Source organism: Capra hircus, chromosome 28 (genome assembly GCF_001704415.2).
Source record: "Capra hircus breed San Clemente chromosome 28, ASM170441v1, whole genome shotgun sequence".
NCBI classification, from domain to species: domain Eukaryota; kingdom Metazoa; phylum Chordata; class Mammalia; order Artiodactyla; family Bovidae; genus Capra; species Capra hircus.
Genome location: NC_030835.1, coordinates 31,535,273 through 31,553,843, shown reverse-complemented (window position 1 = coordinate 31,553,843; position 18,571 = coordinate 31,535,273). Strand labels below are relative to the sequence as shown.

At 41.4% G+C, this 18,571-nt stretch overlaps 1 protein-coding gene across 3 annotated transcripts in view; it reads left to right on the top strand.

The window, feature by feature from the left end:
• Positions 275 to 18,571, top strand: part of BICC1 (BicC family RNA binding protein 1) — a 349,743-nt gene continuing 331,446 nt past the window's right edge. For all 3 annotated transcript variants that reach the window (XM_018042242.1, XM_018042241.1, XM_018042243.1), the window contains exon 1: positions 275 to 560. In XM_018042242.1, the coding sequence (XP_017897731.1) occupies positions 371 to 560 (190 nt within the window). In that variant the 5' untranslated portion in view covers positions 275 to 370. The remainder of the gene's footprint in view (positions 561 to 18,571) is intronic.

Below are 18,571 nucleotides of genomic sequence, written 5' to 3'. Positions count from 1 at the left end.
CCGGCCCGGCCAATGAGCGCGCGGCTGCAGGGGCGGCGGGCGGGGAGGGGGCGCCGGGGCCCTGCGGATGGAGGCGCGGGCGGCGCGGCGCGCTCATTCAGCGCGGGCGTTGCTGGCAGGGGGCGGTGCAGCCACTAGCCGGGGACCAGGGCCCGGACCCGGGGCGGCGGGCGGCGTAGGCGGCGCCGGGGGCTGGGATGCGCACGGGGTTCCGTGGCGGCGGCGTTGGCGGCGGCGTCGGCGGCCGCGGGGGCACGAGCTAGCGCCGCGGCGCGGGGAGCCAGCGGAGCCCGGCGGGCGAGCGGAGGCGGCGGCGGCGGCTCAGGCAGAACAGCGGCGGCAGCCGGAGCCCGAGCGCCGCGCGCCCACCATGGCCGCCCAGGGCGAGCCCGGCTACCTGGCGGCGCAGTCGGACCCTGGCTCCAACAGCGAGCGCAGCACGGACTCTCCCATGCCCGGCTCGGAGGACGACCTGGTCGCCGGGGCGCCCCTGCACAGCCCCGAGTGGAGCGAGGAGCGCTTCCGCGTGGACAGGAAGAAACTTGAGGCCATGTTACAAGGTAGGCATCCCCCCTGCGTTCTCGGACTCCCCGGCCGAGCCCCCGACAGCTTCCCGAACATCCTCGTCCCGCGTCCCAGCGCCCGGGCCAAAGTCGACTTAGTTCCTCGTCCCTTCCCTCGCGGAGCCGAAGGACACCCAGGGAGAGGAGACCTCGCGGGAGTCCCCACCCTTCCACGCCTCCCAGGTCTCCAGGCACCGGGAACCCTGTGCTAACTTAACCGGCTTCAGAAAAGCCGAAGGCCGTGTTTGTCCCCGCGCGCCCAAGTTGCATTCTTGGACTTTGGAGATGCCAACTTTAGTCTGGACACCTGGGCTGTGCCATCCGGACCCAGTCGGACGGCACAGAGTGTGCGTGACTCTCTCCTTATTCGTTGGCACTCTTGAATTCTAGTTCTGTCTGTTGTTTCTCTCCCTTCTCTTGTCAGTATCCACTTCCTCCAGCTGAGGGGCCTTGTCTCGCTATTGGGAAACGCTCCGCAGATGTCAAGGCTTAAGACAGGAGTTCCCGCCCCCCACCCTCCACCCGGGAGTGAGAGGGGCCAGGATGGGGGTGAGCGGCCAAAGCGTGGGGATGGTGTCAGGGAGTCTGCTGGGTTGGAGGACAGTGTGTGTTCATCGCCTGACACGCTTATAAAACACATCTTGAGTTACACTTGGTTCATAAAAATCCGTATTATGGATGTCAGACTTTGCCTTTCACAGTTTGGGATTTTTTTTTTTTTTTTTAAACTCCCTCGTTTTCTGGGACTTTCCCAGTCGTAACAGCTTTAACCATGTAGGACGGGGATCAAATTCTGATTCTTAATGGGAGAATTGGGATTCTTAGAGTGAATGCTGAAATGTCCAAGGTCATTTTGATCTTCTCTAAAAATGTTAATTACTAGCGTACTTGTACCGCCAGTGTGGCTCATTTCCATCATCTAGAGAAATAAGGTAGTTTGAATGATTGTTCTTCAAATACCACAGAGGGACCAGGCGTTACTTTCACTGAGGGTGCAGTGGTGGATTCATTCAGTAGCTGGTGTCCTTACGTCAGGGAGGGTAGGAGCTTTCTAGCTCGCTTTTGGCTTGGTGCATAACTTATTTCGACTTTATCAGTTAGTGCATCGAAACGTGGGAGCTCTTTAGCCCTCTATGGAAATGCAGTGGTTTTTTAGAACAATTAAGCAGGTTATTTTAAGACAGAACAAGATGTTTTCCAAAACAATAACTTGGTGGAAACAAATAGCAGGAGTATTTGGCAGGCGTTTTTTGGATGAGCTGCGAACTTGTCTCTCTTGTTGCTTATTTTTATTGATAAACGTCTCCTGTGCTTGTCCTGTCTTTGTCTTTCCCCCTCTTTTTTTTCCCTCTTTTAAATTATGTAACATCCTAGGAGAGTTCCTTCTGAGATAAACTCTTCATAAAGGAATATTGCAAAGTAGATTTGGAAATTAAAACCCCAGTTGCATTTCAGTAACTTGTTTTAGTTATTTCATTTGTTCCATGGTTCTTTTTGCCTAGTTCCTATTTTAAAACAAAATATTAAATTTATTCAGAAAACATATCGGTGTAAGATTGTTTATGTTGACCTGTTAACACACATACCTCTCCTTTCAGCAAGTTTCTTGTTTTGTTCATCTGGAGGGTTGTGAAGACAGATGGCTCTTGTAATGATGCTGTGTTTTCTTTACCTGCCTTGCCTGTGCTCATACACATAGGCAAGTGATGTAAGCATCTAGGAAGCTCTCTTGCATAACCTGAGCTTTAGAAGTGGATTTCTTTTTTGAATTAATTTCCATTTAGAATAAAATGAAATATGGGTGAGGCATGTTTAAAAATTTGAAGGCTCTTCCCTTTGTAGATATGATATTCTGACAGGAGACAGTTTAAAATTGCTTTGTTGGGATAAAGTTTCTTAAGCGTCTTAAGAGTTTGCATTTCTTCAGCAACCTACGCATTAATAAAATATTCACACTTCAACTCCAAAGAAGTCTTTAATAATTTAACATAGTGCTTTAACTTTTCACAGTCACTGGTAAGTGAATTACACCTTCTAGGAAAGTAAATTTGAACACATTTGACGATAGAACTCAGTGCACTGTGTACCAAGGCGTTTTGTCGTGCATGCTTCCCAGAGTCAAATTTTGTTAGAGCCACGAGGCTTTATCTTTTTCTTTTTTTGAAAATTTTTAATTGGAGGATAATTGCTTTACAATGTTGTGTTGGTTTCTGCCACACAGCAATGTGACTCAGCCATAAATAGACATATGTCCCCTCTTTGTTTGAACCTTCTTCCCACCCTGCACCCTATCCCACCCCTCTAGGTTGTCACAGAGCGCCGGGCTGAGCTCCCTGTGTTACACAGCAACTTCCCCTAGCTACCTGTCTTTACCCCTGGTAAGGTATATGTTTCAGTGCTGCTCTCTGTGTTTGTCTCGCCCGCTCCTTCCTCCACTGTGTCCACGTCTGTTGTCACTGTCTGCATCTCTGTTCCTGCCCTGCGTATAGGCTCATCAGTACCATTTTTCTAGATTCCGTGTATTAATGTATGATGCTTGTTTTTCTTTTTCTGATTTACTTCATCCTGTATAACAGGCTCTAGAGAGCCACTGTGGAATAAGGAGTAAGACTAGTTTTCTGAACCAAACATAGTCATGTGTCTCATTGCTTGATACTAGGTGGTTAAAGCAAGTGTGGGCAACTGGAATCACTCAGAGTTAGGTTCAAATTCCTGTTGAATCTTGGGACAGTTTGTGGACACCTCTCTGTCTCAGTTTGCCCATCTGTAAAATGGGACTGATGCTAGTATTATACTTTTCTTTTAGAGTTTTGTGAGAATTAAAAGAGATAATGCCTAATGAACAAAAACTTGCCATACCATTTTGTAAACGGTAACAGCTTAATATATATCAGTGCCAGTGAAGTTGCTTAGTTGTGTCTGACTCTTTGCAATCCCATGGACTGTAGCCTACCAGGCTCCTCCATCCATGGAATTTTCTAGGCAAGAGTACTGGAGTTGGTTGCCATTTCCTTCTCTAGGGGATCTTCCCAACCCAGGGATCGAACCCAGGTCTCCTGCATTGCAGGCAGACGCTTTACTGTCTGAGCTACCAGGGAAGCCCTAATATATATATATATATATCAGTTGCTTTTTATTATTTCATTATTATTATTAATAAATACTATAGCATGAATTAAATCTGTTTCTACTGCCTAGCACAATTTCTGACAGTCTGTATTTGAATATCTAGGGAAAAAAGTTTGCATTTTTATAATTGCTGAAATAAAATAAAGAATGAGGTAGGAGTTTGGGAAGTCAACAAATATTTTAATATTGTTAGATGTCCTGGGGTGGGAAACTTTTTGTTTGAAAAGTGCCAATTAGGAAAAGTCTTTCTTTTCCTGGTTGGGTTTCTGATTATTGTGAATTTGGATTTGCCATTTTTCTTCACATAGTTGCCTTAAAATATGTATAGGTTCCTAGTTTAAATCAGGATAAATAAGATTCTCTGCCTTTAAGTCTACATAGTGCAAATTGGTGATTATAATGCTTGGAATTTGTTTCCAGAGAGACTGTCCTGGGGGTAAGTTAATGTTTAATGGGTTGTATTTTTATTAGTAGAGAAATTCTTCTACGCAATGGACCAAAAATTCAGTGAGCTTAAAATATGGGCAATAGGGTAGTGGTTAAATAAATGAATGCCATTCTTGGATGATCATTGACTCCTCAAAGAATTGATAACACATAAAATCCACTAGGACTAAAAAAAATGTAGGAAAAAAAATCACTAGTTTTTAAGTTTTTGCTTTTGTTTTTTGGCTGATAATTACTTTGGAACAGCCATGCAGAGTATCTGAGATTGTTGCTTGAATCTAAATGAAGATTACTGATTTTATTAGTCAGCAGTTTTGTAAATGGAAATTCATTTTCAAGTTTAAGGTTTTGATGAGGATGGTCGACCTTGGCATAGATACATGGGCAATATTATAATAATGAAGAAAAATTGTTCTTGATTTACTTAATACTGATATTCAGAATTTAGACTTCATACTTCGTGTGGGATAGTAGTATTGATTAAGTCAATTAAATTTGAGTTATGGTTTACAAAGAGGAAGGAGAGTGGTCTAGAGGAAAGTCTGGAAGAATGTAGCAAATCAGTGGGTAAGAAGAGTCAGAAATAGAGCCCTGGTGCTGGCCAACGTTCTGAGAGACAAACATGGAATTTGTTAACTTTAGACTTTTCCTTTTTTTTTTCTCTTGGGATTGTTTTATATCTTACGATTATATTTTTATTTTTACATTGAAAAATGTATACACATGCCATACAATTGAAAGCTCCTACATAAAGTTTAGACTCATAGGCATTGTCAAAGTTCGGAATCCCTCATATGTTATCATAGAAAGAAGTATTGGCGGTGAATGAGGCAGTGGCCTGTTTTTATAAATTGAGGTTGGTGTCTGGTGGGCTTTTAGGCTATTGCTGTTAAAGACTTTAAAAGCCATGTTTTGGGGACTTCCCTTGGTGGTCCAGTGGTTAAGACTTCCAATCAGTGCAGGGGGCGTGGGTTTGATCCCTAGTTGGGGAGCTAAGATCGATCCTAGATGCCATGTAGCACAGCCGAAAAAAAAAAAATTAAAAACGAAGCAAAACATGTTTTTACATGTTGACAGTGATGGGCACAACAGGATTCATTGACTGCTGTTTGCTTGAGGAACAGAGCTAGTTACTAAAATAGCTGATCCTACGGTTGATTAAAAGTAAGAGCAGCAGTTACATAATTACGTATCTTTTTAATCTGGCAAAATTTAGTGAAGATTGTCTTATGCCTTGGTAAACAGATAATAATTTTTTAGATGCTTTTGTGAGAGAGATGAAGCCAAAATATATGAAAATGGAGGAGTGCTGAAAATGAAAACAAGAGCTAAGCTGGATCGAGTTTTCTAGCTAGGGCTTGATAAAAGCTAGTAAACATTAAGAACAGGTGCAATAACTTTATGAAGCTTAGTGGTTGAAAGCAAAGTGGTTGAAATCCAGATCTTGGCCAGATCTGGATTCGAGTCTCGGTCTTACCGTTAAGTAGGGAGCTTGAGAAAATTTGTTACCTGCAGCCCATTTCTGAAAGAGGGTGATGTAGGATTCTGATGTAGGAGCATACCTACATCCTGTGGTGGTTGTGACTATTCAGAGAATAAAAGATGTATGTAGAACACCACAGCGCTGGCCACATAGGAAGTGCTGGATAAATCACTAATAACCATATTCATTATAAACTATAGTTCATAAAGTACACATTTTTCTATTGAAAATGAAAATCTAGCATACTGGAAAATGAATTAAATGAATTAAATAAATGGTTCATTTATTAAAATGATAAGTGAACATTCACAGCTACCTAAATATTATTATTGGCCTTCCTGGTAGCTCACAGTGTACCCGGCGAATTAGCCCCTGGTGAAGGTGGTTGAGTGCACAATGAGTAAAGCTGTATTGGACACGAATGCGGAGTTTCACCTTTTGTGCTGGATGAGAGGTCTTTGCACTGTCTTTAGCTGTGATGATTCTTGCCTTGAGAATTTTTCATTCCTTAAATGGTCTGAAGCCAGTCTTTTCTATTGTTTTTACTAAAGACAAACCTCAGAATCAGTTACTCTCCCTTATGGTTTGATGTTGCTCTGAACTTGTCATTCATTGGCGCCTTTGAAGAAAATGCTGGGGGCCTGGGGTAACATGTTCTATTTGCTTGTCTATACAGTGGGGACCATGGTAGTCCTGTCTTCCAGGGATGTTGTGAGCACAGAAGGAGGTGATGCGGGTGAAATGCTGAGCCCAGGGCCAGGCACACAGTGTTTGGTCACAACAGCCCTGTGCCACGTGATGGAGAAGGATTTCAAAACACTAGACGGAGAGGGATTTCAAAACACTAGAAAGCAAATGCTTGCCAGGTTTTTTTGTTTTTTTTTTAAGATTTTTTTTTTGATGTGGACCATTTTAAAAAGTTTTTATTGAATTTGTTACAGTGTTGTTTCTGTTTTTTTTTTTTTTTTTTTTTTTTTTTTTAATGTTTTGGTGTTTTGGCCTGGAGGCAGGTGGGATCCAAGCTCCCTGGCCGGGGATGGAACATGGGCCCCCTGCATTGGAAAGCAAAGTCTTAACCACTGGACCACCAAGGAAGTTTTTCTCTCTTTTTAAAAAACAAAAACAACTGCATATGAATTGCCCCTGCCCACAGTGAAAGTCTTCTTCCAATCAGAGTAGTTTATTAGGACAAGTGTGGTAGAGTTAGAGAGCAGAACTGAAGGTTCAGACTGTTTAGAAGCTAAAGGAAAATACATCGGAGGTTGTAGAGCCCAGCAGTAAAGCGCTCGGGAGCTGCGCTCGGGCTGACCTGGGTTGGGGTCCTAATTTCGTCCTTTGCAGGGTCCTGGGAGGACTCTGTGACAGAGGCAGGGGGTCAGTGCTCTCCGTCAGTCTTGCCTCTGTGAAGACTTCTGGGACTTCGGTTAAGTTGATCATTGATAAGTTAAAACATACAAAGAATTTGTCCTATTGATGATTTAAACAGGCAGGAATGTATCTGGCTGTGACTAACAGAAAACCCAACTCAGAGTGGCTTAAACAAGCCAGGGGGTTATTTTCCCGATGAAACAAAAAAAATCTGGGGCTGGGAGGTCGAGGCCCTAAGAACTACTCAGGGGCTTCAGGGAGCCAAACAAGCCTCCCCCCGACCTTGGCCGTCCCGGCCGGTGGCTGTGGCCTCATTGGTGCAGTCTGGCTAGGACTCTACCTTGAGATGAGCCTGTGGTCTCTGCAGGGAAACGGGCAGAGAACCAAAATGGTTTTTTATTCACGATTATGTGACAAGTCTCTCTCCTGGAACTTCCATCTGTATTTCTTTGGCCACTCTTTGCTACAAGGATTCTGGGAAACAAGGAGACTTCATTTCCAGCTTCTCGTAGAAGGAGGCAAGGAAGAAGGGAATCAGGATGGATCCCGTGATCCAACCCGTAGTTTCCCCACAAGGGGAAAGCTGAGGTCACTGTGACAGAAACACCAGGTTGTCCTGATGTAAAAGCTTACCCGCGTCAGAGACTTTGACCTGCATTGATAACTCCTGGAAGTCCAGATTGTTTGGTAGTGTTTATGTTGGTGGAATTTCTTCTTGGCTTAGTTCAGGAATAAACCTAATTTCCAAAGAGAAAACACCTTTGATCATGGGAAGCGGTTCTTGTGTTTTTATACCTATTGAAAAAAGGACTTAGGGCTGATAACTAAGTACTAAGACAGTACTAAGACTTAGTACTAACTACTAAGAGAGTACTGTAACTGTCTTTTTCTCCTTCACTCTTTTCTGCCTGTCAAGTGCTTTTTTTTTCCATTGAAAATTATACAGCATAACACATCCATTTTACCTTTTAAGAAACATCTTATTATTTTTAATATATCTTATTATTAATAATACCTTATTATCTTTAATGTATTTTAAAATTGAAGTATAGTTAATTTACAGTGTAGTGTTGATTTCTGCTGTACAGCAAAGTGACTCAGTTCTACACACACAGACATTCTTTTTTATATTCTTCTCCATTAAGGTTTATCCCAGGATATTGAATATAGTCCCCTCTGCTGTTTAGTAGGGCTGTGTTGTTATCCTTTCTGTATGTGGATAGTGTGCGGGTACTAGTCCCAAACTCCCAGTCCATCCCTCCCCATTTTACCTTTTATTATTCTAAGAGACTCTTTCTCTTCTCCCTCTTCCTTCCGGCCCACCACACATCTCAAGTTGCTTTTAAAATAGACTGGTTCAGTGTAGTTCATGCTTCTTCCCTTTAGGGTGTTTTTAGAGTGGTCACTGCAATAGCATCTGGCCAATGAAGCCAGAATTTGTTTAGAAAATGAAGTCATTTTGGAGGCAGTTTGATAATAGAATTATCATCAGATTTGTGCCATGTTTTGCTGTTTGAAATTTCCCAGAATGATGAGCTAATAAAAATACCAGTTGGCTCATCCTTAGTTTATACTGTTTACTTAAAAATCTAGTCCTTTAAAAATGCATGGCGGGGTGTGGGGAGGGTGCTTCCCTGGTGGCCTAAGACTCCAAGCTCTCAATGCAGGGGGTCTAGGTTCAATCGATCGCTGGTTGGAGAGCTAGATCCCACATGTGACAACTAAAGATCCCGCATGCTGCAACTAAGACCAGGTGCAGCCAAATAAATAAATATTTAAAAAAAATGCATGGGATAATAGTGACCATAAATATTCCTTTAGGTAAAATGCTTAATAAACCACCTGAGATGAGGCCCTGTTTCAGTACTGCTCCATAGTAGATTTGCAGTGTGTGGGGCTGACCTTGGCAAGAAACCCTCCTTCTGCTGCAAAAGCCACCACATTTGATTTCTAATCCTTGTGGCACCAGCATTTAATATACAAAGCACGCAAACCATTAATAGACACATTTTGTGGATGTTGTACTTTTATAAATCCATTTACTACCTAATACGCTACTAATAACTGTAGCTGATGAAACCATTTATATTTGTAACACATATTAAATCCTGTTCCCATTTATGATACTAGCATATAAAAAGATAATGATCACTTTCTAGCTCTGAAGTAGTTTTTCTGTAACTGTGACTAAGATAAATCATATATTAGTCTGCATATTGAGTTGATCTGGAGCTTAACTACATCTCTTTTATAGGAAGATGCTTAAATATAAGACTTGAAAATTAGCCATTATGTTTTTTTTTCCAGATTTTGAAAGTAATACAAATTTATAGAATATTTGAAAATACAAACAGATGTAAAAAGAAAAACCAAAAGGCATCCCTAAGTCTAGAATCCAGCAGTAACCACTGATAACATTTTGGGTATTTTTTTCCTGGTCTCTAAAAACTATGCTCAGATGTAATTTATTTTAGCAACAGATACTGAGTTCCTGCTACATGTCAGTGACAGTATTGGGCTTTGGGTGAGGGGTGGGGCAGACAAAACCAAGATAGATACGGTTCTTAGTCCCGTGTGACTTGTGTCCCTAAAATTCTAAACTGGGATCATACCTCCCTTCTTTGAAGGAAATGGAAACCCATTCCACTCTTCTTGCCTAGAGAATCCCATGGACAGAGGGGCCTGACAGGTTGTAGTCGATGGGGTCTCAAAGAGTCGGACACAACTGAGTGACAAATGCTTTGGTATCATGGGTATTTTCCATCTCATTAAAGATTCTTGAAGAACAGGATTTTAAATAGCTCTATAATATTAACTTTGACATATGATTTGCTTAAACATTATGACATTTTTTCTTTTTTTGCTCATAGTAAAGAATCTGCCTGAAGTGCAGGAGACCTGAGTTTGATTCCTGGGTCGGGATGATCCCCTGGAGAAGGGAATGGCAACCCACTCCAGTATTCTTGCCTGGAGAATCCCATGGATAGAGGAGCCTGGTGGGCTACAGTCCAAAGAATTGGACACAACAGAGCAACTAACACTTCCTCTTTATGACATTTTATAACCTTTTTTAGGTGGTCATTCATTGAGAGGAACCTAATGTTTCTGTTCAGATTGTCCCAGATTTAGGTTCTGGCTCTATCATTTAATGGCTGCGGTGGGGTGTTCAATCGCCACTGACTCTTTTGCTACTCCACGGGCTGTAGCCCACCAGGCTCCTCTGTCCATGGAATTTCTCAGACAAGAATACTGGAGTGGGTGGGTTGCCATGCCCTCCTCCCAGGGGATCTTCCTGACCCAGGGATTGAACCCGTGTCTCCTGCATTGGCAGGCAGATCCTTCACCACTGAGACTCCAGGGAAGCCCATTGGTTGTGTGGCCTGGGGCAAGTTAATAACTTCTCTGAGCCTCAGTCTTCTCATCACTAAAATGGAATAAATGTAGTTTCTAGGTTATAAGAAAAATACTGTATATCAGGCATGCACCAGTGTCCTATGTGGTGTGATACTCAAGAATTAGCAGGTAATGAGTGTTAACACTGCTGCCCCAAACCCTTTTTGCCTGAAAAACTTTTTTTTTCATCCTTAATTGTTCTTGTAGGAAAAATTCTTTCTAGTGAAAATTTTAGCACAAAGGGAATAGACATTTTTAAGGCTTTTGATAAATTTGCAAAAATATTTTCTGGCAAGATTCATGGGTTAAGCAGAAGAGACAACAGATTTGCAGGCTGTCTGCTCCTTGTACCTGTGATCCCACCACCTGGCTTGAGTTAGTGGTGGTGAGAGATTAGGAAAGAACTGAATGACCAACCTAGAGTTAGAGTTCTGTTGGTTTCCTTCATCGAAAACTTTGAATGATGTTTCTCATACACCATTAGCATGTCTGGGAGTTATGTAAATTAAAACCAAAGGAGATTTGAATTCTTTTCTTTCTTTTATTCTCTTTACCCTTGAGTACAGCACAGCACCCTTGAGCCTGGTGTGTGTGCATGCTAAGTCGCTTCAGTCTTGTCTGATTCTTTGTGACCCCATGGACTGTAGCCTGCCAGCCTCCTCTGTGCATGGGATTCTCCAGGCAAGAATACTGGAATTGGTTGCCATGCCCTCCTCCAGGGGATCTTCCCAACCCAGGGGTCGAACCGGCATCTCTTGTGTTCCCTGCATTGGCAGGTGGATTCTTTACCACTGGCGCCACCTAGCAGTAAAACATTCTCCACCTTGAAGCTTTAAACCATTAAACTACCTTGAAGCATTTTAGTCTAGGAGCATAATTTTTAACTGGCATGTGTTTACAGTGGCTTGCTGTAAGGAGCTTGAGGGAAGAGCACAAACTTATATATTTCTGTGGAGGGGATGTACTGTTTTTATTATTGCAGAGCAGGCTCAGAATGATTTGATTTTCTTACAGACTCCTATTAAGTCAGATGGCATAGATACCTATTTAGTATATTATGAATTAACTTAAGAACACACATTTTTTTTAAATTACAGAAATTTAAAAAGCAATATAAGGGAAACTTTTAAAAAGAAAAATAATCATTTGTCATTTACTATCCTATAGCTGTTTTCATTTTTCTGCCTTGGAATGTAATCCTTGGGAATGTTATCCTTGGAATGTAATCCTGGCTGTCCAGTGGTTAGGACTCTATACTTTCACTGCCAAGGATGTGGGTTTGATCCCTTGTCAGGGAACTAAGATCTCACAAGCTGCTCAGCTCAGCCAAAAAAAAAAAAAAAAAAAAGAAAAAAGAGAAGTGTAGTCCTTGAGATACATCCTTGACTATTTGCATGAGTTTATGTAGTTGTAGCATTGATTTTTGTATTCATCATTAATATACTAAATTAAATGTTTCTGTATTTCTAAGCAGTTTTCAGAATTAAAATTTTATTGTTGGATAATGGTACATCTGATCAAAAAAACCTTTTTTGCAGTTATGGACAGCCTTATAGTGAATGTGAATTACATAGCTTTTTTCTCCTTTGGAACTATGTTCCGAGGAAACAGTTTTGAGGAATATAGTTACTAAAAAATGATGGTAATTTTGAAAGCAGCTGCCAACTTTAATTGGGCACTTACTATGTGCACTGTTCTGGTGCTTTATACCTCTGCAGTCATTTTAGCCTCTCATGCAGCAACACATGAGGTGTAGATGCTGTTTGGATCTTTGTTTTTCAGACAAAAAGGCTGTAACTCCTGTGAATTTTTGGAATTCTGAGTGGATCCAGACACTAGTTTTCCTTGTTGTAGAGTCAAAGCTCTTATATACTGTGGAGACGTATCAAATCTGAATCTAGGAAGATCACCTCTACTCCAGAAGAGATTTCAGTGCTTCATCAGTTCCGTGCTGAAATGCAGAGGGCTGTGGTGGTAGGCACAGAGATGGGCTAGGATTCTTGGTGAGAGTGCAGATGTTCCAAAGCGCTACCTTCTGCTCCCTTTGGTTAGGTTTTCTCTGTTCTTTCCTTTGTGAAACAGGTATAACAACACCTCTCTCCTAGGGTTATTGTGAAGATTATATGAAAATGTGTATAAAGTTGGCGCCCTGTACCTAGTCTGTGTGTTTCAAACTCACCTCCTATTCTTCTGTAGCATCTAGTGCAGTGCTGTGAAAAATAACTTGTGTGTGTTTACAGAGTAAATGACTCATGATGGGTCTGGATTAAAGACTGTCCCATTTTGGGCTGGTGGACCTGCATTGACCTCATAGGATGGAACTTTAAAGCTAAAGCATGTGCTTGACCTTAAGAAACACCAAATAGGGGTGTTCCTGGTGGTCCAGTGGTTAAGACTCTGAACTTCCCCTGCAGGGAGTGTGGGCTCAATCCCTGGTCAGGGAACTAAGATCCCACATGCCCCGTGGTGTGGCCAAAAATAAATAGATAAATGAAGCCTTAAAAAAAAGACACCACATAGTTTTGCCTTGCTTAAGTGAGTAAGGCAGAGTAATTCTCCACATGCAAGGTAGTCTTTTTGCACCTTTGAGTCCAGTAGAATGTTATATTACTAGTGATAATACAATGTGGTGTTTTGAATGAGAATATGCGGAACTTCATTCAAGTGAAGTTTGTGTCTACGTCTGAACTACATTAGTTTTATAAATTGAAATTTGTCAAAGTGGATATAATTTTTCAATGTATTTGGTTACAGATTATTATTATTAGAATAATACATTTCCAGATACTTGTTTAAATATGATTTAAAAGCATCTAAGTAAGAGATGGTTTTTATGTTAGTTTTGTTCATTACACGAGGATATTCATTAAGGTATTTTGGGTAGGAGCGAGATAAACTACTTCTCCCAGTACAGTGGATGACTTGAGCAACTTGAGTTCATGACCTGGTCTTCCCCTGACACTGTCACCTTGTACAAGTCACTTAACCTCTTAGGGTTTGGATTAGATGCCCCCTAAAATCCTCTCCATCCCCAGGATTCTGGGTCTTTTGCATAGTATGCAATATAAACCCGGTACTAATGGCGTGTGGTGTTAGAGGCTAACTTAGCTCTATGTCCATGAGTAGTTTTGGGAGGAATTTGCCTTGATCTGAATCGCACACATGAGCACTCACAGCAAATGGGGAAGATGGTGAAATGAAAACAGTTGCAGTATCTTTGGAGGAGTGAGTATTTCCAAGACAGCTGACCACAAGCTCTGCTTTCTGACATCTTGGCAATCAGGTTTACAGTATTCTATGGACTCAGTGTTAGCTGATGTAAGGGTTTCTGCAGTAACTGAGCAGGAAGGACAGTGCACATCATAGCTGAGACTTGTAGGTATTGACATACTGTGTTAGATGAACAAAGGAGATTGTATGCTTCCCCAGGCAGCATCTTTTTGTCACATTTTCCTTCCTCCTTTGCCAATGTGTCCAGTTATCAAGTTTCATGTGCCAGGGTTTAGATCTGTCATACAAACCACTAGAAAAATGTAGCTGGGAAATGTAATAATGTTCATTAGAAAAAAGTGAAAGTGTTAGTTGTTCAGTCATGTCCAACTATTTGTGACCCCATGGACAGTAGCCCACCAGGCTCCTCTGTCCATGGGATTCTCCAGGCAAGAATATTGGAATGGGTAGCCATTCCCTTCTCCAGGGGATCTTCCTGACCCAGGGATCAAACCCAAGTCTCCTGCATTGTGGGCAGATTCTTTACCATCTGAGCCACCAGGAAAATCTCAATTAAAAAGACATCTGCATGCCCACATTTAAAGTATTTTCAGCATTGATTTAATTGTGTATTGATTATTGAGAACTAACACAGTATCTCTTATCTTGTACAGAATACCACTGGAGCTTATATTATTTATGTTTTGAGTTAATTCCTTTATCATATTCTGAACTTTTGAAGTGCCATTCAAAGTCATATTGTGACAGGCTTTTATTTTTTTTAATTGCTTGATTATACTGATTTACTTCTAAAAAGTCAGGAAAATGGATGTTTAGCTTCAATATTGGAGGAGCAGTCATATAAAGAAATGTTTTAGTCCAGGGGGAATGTTTTTCTTAAAAAATTTTTTGTATGGGAAACAGAAATCCAAGATACAGAGTTTTAATTTTCTTATAGGGATCTATAATTTAGTAAAACATTGCTGGCAGTCATATTGTCGCCTCAACAGAAAGATTGCTTCAAAAGTATATTTACGGGGAGTTCCCTGGAAATCCAGTGGTTAGGAATTGGTGTTTTCACTGCCAGGTTCAGTCCCTGGTTGGGGAACTAAGATCTCGCAAGCCATGCAGCACAGCCCCCCAAATTATCAGCAGTGAATGGATATCTGGGATGAATTATCTATGGAAAGTTTATTTGATCAAGTCTAAGTAAGTAGGATTGAACAAAAACAACCAGAAAAATGGATTTGAATATGAAGGAAGTTCTGCATAAATGATTAGCTTTCAAGCTTGTAAAAATTGTCTCATAATAAATCATTCAGGAATAGCAAGGCCATTTGGAAAACCTGGTGGGAAATTATTGTATGTGTTAAAGTCATGAGGTCATGCATTGGGGACTGTACAGTGAATGAGGCCTTTTACCTTTAAAAAGAATACAATCTAGTAGAAAAGAAAATCTATCTAAACTTGTTAATAGGAAAGAAAAGGACATCCCATAGAATAACGCTGTGTTTACTTAATGTGCATCTTAGTCTGGGGTTGCCTACCTCTACCCGACGAGATAAAGGCTTGTTATAACTAGTTTATTTGGGAAGTGCTCTCAAGGAGAGGAAGTGAGGAAATAAAGGGAGTCATGTGGAGAAGAACGCAAAGCCTATACATGATGCATAAGTGACTTGGTTACCTCTGAGAGTAATTGCTGTTTCTGGTGAGTTCCAGAGTCTGCATCCCTGAGTCACACATCTGAGTGACTCTGAAAGAATCATTTGTCCATCAGCTTCTGTCCCTTTCTGAAGAGGATCGAGGATTCCCAGGTCGCACTGGTAAAGAACTGCGTGCCAATGCAGGAGGTGATCCCTGGGTCAGAGAGATCCCCTGGAGTAGGAAATGGCAACTCAGGTATTCTTACCTGGAAACTCACATAGACAGAAAGCCTGGCAGGCTACAGTCCATAGTGTTGCAGAGTCGGACATGATTGAGCAACTGAGCATGTGGACACAGCACACGGCACACGGCACACACGCACGCGCGCACACACACACACACGGTTGCCTCATGAAGTTTACCTCTTTGCTTCTGAGTTACATACACGTGACACACACACACACACATACACACGCACGCAGACACACACACGGTTGCCTCATGAAGTTTACCTCTTTGCTTCTGAGTTATATACACGTGACACACACACACGTGCACACACGCGCACACACACACACGGTTGCCTCATGAAGTTTACCTCTTTGCTTCTGAGTTACATACACGTGACACACACGCACACGCACACACACACACACACACACACGGTTGCCTCATGAAGTTTACCTCTTTGCTTCTGAGTTACATACACGTGACACCTACCAGCCTCAGAAGACATCTGACAAACTCCCAGAGCAGGAAGTGAGAAGTCTGTTTACTGTTTGAGATGAGGTGCTATCCAGTACAAAGTCAGTTTACACATGAACAGAGCCTTTTACTGTAGCCTGACTGGAATCAGAGATGAAGTGGTGGGTGAGACCGTGTGTATAGTATGATATCTTCATAAACTTTAAATGCAAAAAGAGAAAAAAAGGGAGAGAGGTAAGTGGATGTTTAAAATATTACATATTCTTTGTTCTAAATCAAAGTTGTTACTGTAAATTCTTGTGTTTCTGTTGAGTTTGCTGTAATGTGAGATTGTATAAATAAACCTTTCTGTGACCAGAAAGATGATGGAGTAAGAAGCTCCAGAATTCACTGACAGAAACACTGACTTAATAACAATATACAATTCAAAAGTCATTATGAGAATGCCTTGACAAGCCCAAAGACAAGCATAGCAGCAGTGAAATGGGTTAGCAAAGTGGTTTCATTTCATCTACACCAGCCCCATTCCTAAGCCAGCAAAGCTAGCAATTGGGAAAAAAAGCCCAATTTGCTTCTTCTCCCTTGGAATGGAAAGAGAATAGTGGAACATACCTTTGACTTTCCAGCTTTTAGGGGAACTACCCAAGGGCTTGGTTTTTATTTTGCCTGACTTGGAGTACTGATGGGGATCTGGCGTAGTTTAGATGCCTGGAGACCTGTGTCTGAGAACCTGCAGTACTGCAGACAGACGTTAGAGGGAGCAAGAGACTCGTGAGTAAGAAATCAGCAGACTTTCTCCCAGCATGCCCAGAGAGGAGGCAAACCTTCTGAAAGATTTGAAAGGCCTCCAGAATCTCTTGCTGGGATGATTCATGGAAGTCTTCCTCTATGAGGCCAATCTATAAAGACTGGGAGAGGTGGCTATTTTTTTAAGTGAAAAATCATAAGATAACACGGCAAATAACATGGCACACAAAAAAGCAAAACATGGACCAATCAAGTGGATGAAATAAACCTTAAACTGACCCTGAGGAAATAAAGATCTGTGAGTTACCTGACAAAGAATTCAAAATAGTCATTTTAAAGAACCTCAGTGTACTGCAAGAGAACACAGTAAATAGAATAAACAAAGCAATGTGAACAAAGTGAGAATATCAACACAGAGAAACTGTAAAACAGAACCAAACAAATTCTGGAACTGAAGGGTACAGTAACTGAATTGAAAAATTCCCTAGAGGGGATCAACATCAGACTTGGTCAGGCAGAAGAAAGAATCAGTGACTTTAAGACAGTTCATTTGAAATTATTGGTTCAGAGGAATGAAATGAAAAAAGAAGAAGAAAAGTGTAAAAGCCTTAGGGCTGTATGGACCAATATATACTATAAGAGGAGAGAGAGATAAGCAGATAGCTTCTTTGAAGAAATAGTGGCAGGAACCTTCCCAAATCTAAGGACGGAAATGAACATCCATATTCAAGAAGCTTAAAAGAGTCCAACTAGGATGAACCCAAAAATCTCCATGCAAAGTGATCAAACAATCAGAAATCAAAGACTGAGAATCTTGAGAGAAACGAGAGAAAAGTAACTTGTTATGGCACAAGGGAACTTGTGTAAGATTATCAACAGATTTCTTAGCAGAAATATTATAGGTCAGAAGGGAGTGGAATGATCTGTTCAAAGAAAGAAAGAAAAAAACTTGTCAGCTAAAAATGCTATATTCAGCAAAACTACTCTTCAGAAGTTAAAGAGAAATAAAGACCTTCCTGGACAAATAAAACCCAAGGGAGTTCATAATCATTAAAACATATGAAATAAGTGCTCTGGTAAAGAAAATTCCTATAATAGATGCACAAAAGCAAATGAGAAAGGAATAAAAACATGTCACTATCTATATTGCAAACTCTATCAAAATCTCAATGACATATTTGAAGACATAGAAAAAAATTAGAAATTCATACAGAATCTCAAAGGATCCCAAATAGTGAAACCAGTCTTGAGAAAGAAGTACAGAGTTGGAAGCCTCACACTTCCTGACTTCAAACATATTACAAAGTTACAGTTATTAAAACAATTGAGGGTTTTCTTGGTGGTCCAGTGGTTAAGAATCTGCCTTATAATGCAGGGGGCACGAGTTCGATCCTTGGTCTGGGAAGATCCCACATCCAGCGGAGCAACTGAGCCCGTGAGCCACAGCTACTGAATCCACACTCTAGGGACTGAGAGCTACAACTGCTGACCCTCCGTGCCTAGAGCCTGTACTCTGCAACAGGAGAGAAGCCACCACAATGAGAAGTCTGCACTGCAGCAAAGAGTAGCCCCCACTTACCACAACTAGAGAAAGCCCTCGTGCAGCAAGGAAGACCCACTACTGCAGACAAACAAACAAACAAAATCTTAAAAATGCCCTTAATTGTATTAGCATAAAGACAGACATATAGACAATAGAGAGCCCAGAAATAAACCTTCTCATTGACGAAGGTGCCAAGGCTATCCAGTGGGGAAAGGATAGTCTCTTTAACAAGTGGTAATAAGAAAACTGGATACCCACATTGAAAAGGATTAACATATGGACCCTTACTTTCCACCATATATAAAAATTAACTCAAAATGAATTAAAGACCTAGGAGGA